Source organism: Rutidosis leptorrhynchoides, chromosome 5 (assembly GCF_046630445.1).
Source record: "Rutidosis leptorrhynchoides isolate AG116_Rl617_1_P2 chromosome 5, CSIRO_AGI_Rlap_v1, whole genome shotgun sequence".
Taxonomy (NCBI): domain Eukaryota; kingdom Viridiplantae; phylum Streptophyta; class Magnoliopsida; order Asterales; family Asteraceae; genus Rutidosis; species Rutidosis leptorrhynchoides.
The window spans coordinates 439,658,789-439,666,093 of NC_092337.1; the positions used below are offsets into that span (position 1 = coordinate 439,658,789).

At 33.5% G+C, this 7,305-nt stretch overlaps 1 protein-coding gene across 1 annotated transcript; it reads right to left on the reverse strand.

The window, feature by feature from the left end:
• Positions 1-1,244: 1,244 nt before the first annotated feature.
• On the reverse strand, positions 1,245-3,220 carry LOC139847619 (uncharacterized). The gene has a single exon (XM_071837328.1). The coding sequence runs from the start codon at positions 3,122-3,124 to the stop codon at positions 1,556-1,558; it is 1,569 nt and encodes a 522-aa protein (XP_071693429.1). The 5' UTR covers positions 3,125-3,220; the 3' UTR covers positions 1,245-1,555.
• Positions 3,221-7,305: the final 4,085 nt, after the last annotated feature.

Sequence of the window (7,305 nt, forward strand, 5' to 3'; positions counted from 1 at the left end):
GTTAACATGCTGGGAGCTAGAGTTCTTGTAAAAGAATGAAAACTATCAAGTTAAGAAAAAACTAGAGGTCTCAAAAATGGTTATGTTAGTATATAATACAATAAAATGCATACATAGCCACATAGCCATATAGCCACATGGGTACATGTATAATTGTATGTATAATTATCTATAGTTTCATAATTGTATATGTATAATGTGCAAGCTAGAATTGAAGATAAGAGATAGGTAGTAGTAATAATATAGTTTTTGGATCATAGCTAGTAATAAAAACTTATCCTTTACACAAAGGTTTAACTACACAATAGAAGACAAAAAATAAAAAGAAAACAATATTACAATTACAATATATATTATATTATATATATAATATATAATATATACTAATGTCTAACATGAAATTGAAATGTCATGAAGTCTGATAAAGAGATGGAGAGGTGTACTGTGAAAAAAGAAAAAGAAAACACAAAGAAGGGGACCTGGCTAGCTAGTAAGTTATAAATTAAAACTCATCTTAAACAGTAAAGAAAGGACATATATATGTATTTGTGAAAAATATGATATGGAGGAAACAGGTAAAGAAGAATAGGTAGCAAAAATTTATGATAAACTAGTCTTCAATTCTTGAATGATACATGTCTAGTAACAAGCAACATGCATACAGAAAGAAATCCATTTTTCATATATGTGTGTATGTGTGTGTGTGTGTGTGTTTTGAGTGTGTGTAATTAAAAAGAGATGATATAAAATAAAGGAAGAAAAGTACCTGCAGTGAAAGAGAGCTAAAGGAAGCTGGTAATAGCAGCAGAGACAAGAGCAACAAACCTACAAAAGGTAATAAAAACAAAGCAGAAGAAGAAAGAAAAACACCCAACAACACATGTTCTTTATTTGTTTGCTACTTCTTCTTCTTCATTCACACATTGTGTTGTTCTCATGGAAAAAAGTCAGCATACTTCCATTCTTCTTCTTACCATTTTTCAATTCTTTTTAAAGATAAAGATAATAACAGGATAAAAAGTTAAAGGAACAACATAAAAAGCTGATCTCTTGTAAGAAATGTAGCATAAAGAGAAATGTGCATACTAAAAAGGTTCACATAAGATCAAAATCTCAAAGATAACAATAACAATTAGTATTAATTAAATTTAAAATTAACAAAATATAGAAAATCACTAGATTCTTATGTGTGTAAAATCAATTATTAGTTTAATTGCCTTGAAGTAATAAATGGTGATTAAGAATTAGTGAATACCATAGCTATATTAATTAATATTGAAGGTGTAAAATGAATTTATAACTGAAAAATTGTACATTAAACTAATTAGCTGAAAACTAAAAATCAGTTTGAAACCTCTGATCACTTGTCCGCAGCAAATCACTATATATATAGCACTCTTCAATTGTCTTCTGTTTAACATCCATCATCAACCCAAACTAACTATCTTTTAATTCTTGATCAATTCCACAAGATCAAGTCAAACCAAAACTCCATAAATAAACAGCTCCTCAATTGAAAATATATAGTATATCTTATTTTCTTGGCATCGATGGATCAAATATCTAAATCCAAGGACATATGAGAAGATGAGGACTTGTTGTTATTGTGGTAGACATCACTAGACGAAGAAGGCGCCATTGTGGTTTGATTGAATTGTGATTCACCTGATCCATAAGGCCTCAATTGCACATACGGTATAGTCGAAGAAGATGATGTATGATGAGGGTTGAATTGATGATGATCATGATGATAATTACCCATTGCAATGGGATTATTTGTACCACTAGATGAGCCCATTTCACTTGCAGGGTCATAATCTTGATCGTCTTCATCCGAAATGGGACAGTCCATGTTAACCCCAAACAATCGTAATCGTTTAGCTGCTGCTTTACCATGGACCACAGGCACCGATTCAAAAACCACGCTCGACGATTGAGCTGGTGGTGGTACTGGTGCAAGTGGTGGATCCATTCCTAGCCCAATTCCAACCCCACTTCTTTGATGCATTTGCATCATATCCATTTGCTGTTGTGGGATACCACCAGTTGCAGCTCCTGATCTGAAATAAATAACTGATCCTGAACCACCTTGATTTACATTAACAATACTTCCGGTACCTATGTTGTGATGATAAGGCCCAGCTCCAGCTACAGCTCCAGTCATGTTACCGTAACGGTATGAAGACGGTTGTAACATCAAGTTAGAATGACTACTAATTCTTGATGGTGCAGGCTGTGACTGTAAAAAAAGTGGATTCCATGTATGAATATTGTTCCTATTGTGATAAGAAAATTGATGATGATGTGGCAATGGAAATGAAAGATTTGATGAGAATTGGTAAGGCGGATTAGGTGGTTCGGGACGGTGCCTCCAATCGATAAACAATCGATCTTTAGCTGAACCACCAACGCCTCGTTGAAACGAGACGATATCACCAGCATCGAGTTTTTTATCTTTAACGAAACGAGACCATCCTTTAGTCATCACATAACTTTGGCTACTGTTCCAGTATGAATACCTAAACCTCCATGGTTTACCATTTCTATCTTCGAAATTTAACAGTAAACCTTTATCGTTTGTTGATGAGTCTAAGGGGAAGTACCTTTCGGCGTGTTGTTTCGGAATTACGAGACGATTGAGCTTGCCTACGTCACTTGGTGTCACTACTTTATCAAACATGTGCTCTCTTTCAACCACCATCATCATCCCTGTTGATTGTTGGTTGTTTTCATCTTCATCGTTGTTGTTGTCGTTGTTGTTGTTGTTAGTATCTCGCGTAACCGGGACAGAATTATTGTAGTCCACCATCATAGGGTCATGATTTAGCCGTGAAGATGGTTCCCCGCCACCGTGGCGGTCAGAAATCCAATTGCCACGTGGATGATAGGGTTGTTGTTGTTGTTGAGGATGAAAAAGTGGTGGTTGATGATGATGAGAAGTAGATGGAGATGAAGAAGAAGATGAAGGAAATAACTGACCTGCAGATTGATTATTATTTGTGTTTTGTCTTTCTTCTTCATCTTCTTGTTCTTGTTGTTGTTCTTGATTTTGTTGTTGATGTTGTCTTCTACTTCCAGTACTATTACCACTATCACCACCACTAGTTTTCCCCATAAAATTCATGATATTTGAGCTTCTTTCTATCTTCCAAGATCAAATTATTTATATAATATATAAATATATATAGGCAGATCTTGTAAGATATATGTGTATATGTGTATATATATATATCTAGAATCTAGATATACCTAGATATAAATATATATCCTTGTGATGTTTCTGTCTTCTAGCTCTTGAAAAATATGAAATTGAATTGAGAGCTTTGTGGTGTATGAGAATTTGAAGGAGAATTAAAAAAAAATTGATTATTAGTGTATGTATGAATGATGAATTATTATTATTATTATGAATATGAATTATGATAAAACTTAGGGTGTGGGGATGTAGGTACTATTGGTGTGTTGGCTTTTTATGAAGGGTTTTATTCACATAAGGTAATCAAACATCTAGCTAGCTAGGGTTGACATATAAGAATTATTGGAAAAAGATTGGGAACTAACTCATTCCATTAATTCCAAATTACCTCTCAACTCAACTCAACTAACAATATTCCCTCTTCAATTCCTTTTATATTTAGTATTAATAACCATAATTAAACTTTTCTTGCATATCAACACAAACCCATATGTGTATTCCTTCAAAAATTAAAACTTTATCAGTTTCTTATCTTCCATGTTGACTTTTATAACATGCTTGACTTAATTATCTTAGGATAAACACTGTTCAAAGTCTGAAAAGAGAGGTAGAGAGAGAATTCAAGATATTATTTGTGCAGTGTGGGGGATGGTGCTCACCTGGAACCTTCTCTCATGTTGGGCTGATATTTTTGCCCCCATTCACTCATCAATACACATCCCTTAATTGATTTGTAACTTTTGCATTGATTAACATTGTATTTATTAGTATGACATATAATTAATGTTATAGTCATTATTTTTATTATGTAATCCATTGATAGTACTAGTGCATATGTGCCTCTTTATATGCCTCATCCTTGTAATTCTACTTTTAATTAACTCCAATTAATTAATTTCCTTTAATTTTTTATATCTTATAATAATAATATAATTATCATTATTGTTATACTATTCACATACATGCAACAATAACATTTTTATCTTACAAACTCCTTCAAACCACATCGAAATTATGGTTAAATATGTATGCATTATTAAGTCATTTTCGACTAATATATTTCAAAACTTTAAATTAAAAAAAATTTGAAATGTAGAGTGGTCCTACTTTTACATGTACAGAGAATTCACTATTAATACGATAAATCTTTTTCTTAGATGCTAAAACTAACATAAAAGACGTTAAAAGTCAATAGTAAATCTTTGTCCCTCAACCTTCTAATTACAACACACTTTCTTCCTTTATGTATCATATAATCATATATAACTATAACTATAACACATTAATATTTAATTGTTGTTAGCTCAAATGGTAGTGGCGTGACACTCATTGTTAGAAGTCAGGAGTTCGATTCTCGGAGACTACAACATTGCACACAAGGTTATCATCTGACTTTGAAATCCACCCAATGTCGTCTTTCGCACATTGCGTTGCGGGGGCAGCGAGGATGTTGGAAACGGATTATGCAACTGCGGGAGATGATCGCGTGAGTGATTTAGTCCCCCTGGGTGATCCTAAACTGCTGTTCAAAAAATAAACATCTTATATAAAATTTTCATATATTGGACTATTGATTATATTTAATATTTTTATAGAAATTATTTTATTATTAAAAAAAAAGGAAAAAAAAAAAAAAAAAAGATGAAGGTATGAATTGAAGGGTAGGGGGTCCATGGGTTGGGTTCATGTGATGTTGGGTCTGTCATATGGTCCTGGACCTGGGGCTTTGTGCAATTCCTTCCTATTTTCAACTACTTACTCTTCCCATCCCCTCCAAAATTTGCCAGTTGTTTCCTTATTTCAACACCTTCTAATTATATATTAAATCATCAATATTTAATTATTATTAATTATTACTTTAATCACATTCACACACACACCTAGCTACTATATCTTGTTTATTCAATTAATTACTATAGGGAGATGATTCTCACACACACTTTTTTGATCCTCACACACCAATTGTGTATTATTAGAAGAGTAGAAGGTTAAAATAGGTGTGTGAGGATCAAAAAAGTGTGTGTGAGAATCATCTCCCGTTACTATACTACTTATCTCAGTTAATTATTACTATTAATTTAATATATCTACAGTAACCTACGAAACCTAGCAATTATTTGAAGCTCAACATTAGTATAATCCAATCCTACTGTTTTTAACCTTTAAAATTAATATAATAATTTGGCCACATGTAGCCAGACATCACTAACTGTATGTTATTCTAGTCACCCTCCTCTTGTCACTTTGTCTCCGTACGGACTCGCATCTTTACTATAACGTTTTTTCGCTTTGGACGGTTTTGTGGGTCTAGTTTAATTTATATTTTATTTCATTATATAAACAAATAAACACATAATATAGATATAATACTAGTTTTCTTGGGGAAGGTTTAGTCACACTCTCCTAACATGATGGTTATAAAGTCCGAAAACTTAGAGCCCAACCACCCAAATTATAATATTGTGGTCCTCCTTCTATCCTACATATACCACCATTTATAATTATTCTCCACCATCGTTTTCTTTAAGGTAAAAAAGTTACAGAGTAATATATATTTAAAAATATATATATAATTGTGATGATAGCTAAAACTCTTCACATCATTCCCCTTATTAATTCCCAAATTTATTCAATACGTACTATCGAAAAGGAAAAGATTAAAGATTATCGATAGTTAGACAATGACGACTCCAACGACACTTCTCATGAATATCTAGCTAGTCCTATATATCGTCGATATATGTTATATGTAATTAACCAAGATGTTAGTTCATTATATATGGTGGGTTCTAATCCAATGCCATGTATATAATGGCCCTTTTAATGCAAATGCATGTCTATTTGTGTAAGTTTGGTGTATGTGATAGGTTTACTTGGATAAGAACCTTTCATGTGCTTTGATTATGGAATATCATGAAAGTTGAGTAAAACCAAATTATTTAACTATGGTTGTTAATGTTATTATAGATTAATCGGTACTACTTGCACTACATACCATGATGCCGAGTACTATTACTTGTTTATCAAACGATACTTCTTGATCTCAAGTTATTTGTGCGGTCTAAAACGTACAATGACTAATGTAAACTGCACATCAGCTGTGGATATGAGAGATTATGAAAAAAGGGTAAACCTCATTTTTATGGGAAAAAAAGCGTTTTGGCACTAAAAGAAAAAAGAGGACGGCCGACGAACACATTTGCTACAACGAAATCTCGTCGCAAAAAGACACGCTACATGACTAGATTTTCACCTTTTTGAACGGTAGCTGGGTCCACCAACCAATTGTGGCGATACTTTTTGAGGATGTCGACGCAAAAGAAATAACGTATTTTCTTTTTCATTTTCTTTTTATTTAAGATCTAGTCAAACGTTGAAAATACAATTGCAGCGACTAGAATCGCCGCAAATAGCCGTCGTAGTATTGCGCTGAATTTTTTCCTCCAAGCTAGTTCCCGCTTGTTTTTCCTTCCTTAAATACATTATCGTGGCATGCCGCAAAAAGATCACCGCAAAAAGTGTATTTGGGTATTTTTACATCTTCTATATAATCAAGAACAACATACTAATAATAATAATAATTTGAAAATGGTTAGATGTCAATGTGGTCAACTTGATGTTATCCAAACATCGTGGTCGGATCAAGGCCTATGAGCCACAAGCAAAACATATTTCCTGAAAACTCTGTAGTTAAACTTGCTCGAAAAGGAGTATTACTAGCATAGGGGCATGATCATAGCATCGTGTTGGTGCCTATTTGTAAGTCCCCAGTTTATATAATGTTCGAGCTCGTTAAGGGTGAACTTCAAGCTGAGAAAGACATCCGTACGGATCAGAAAGGCTGTCGTACAGATCCAAAAGACATCATTAAGGGCGTAAATCGGCTGGGTATATAAGGAGCATTATTGTGTTGGGTAGTTATCCCACATCGGCCAGTGGACTAAAAATTAACTAATTTATAATAGCTTGGGTACCCCATCCCCTTGAGTTAACTTTTGGGGTTGGATTGAGCTCAAGTCTATTAAACTCTTTATGGTATCAGAGCCAGACCCAAATATTGATGTTGGGAGCCCATCTGCACGTCTCGATGTGAGGGGGCGTGTTGGGTA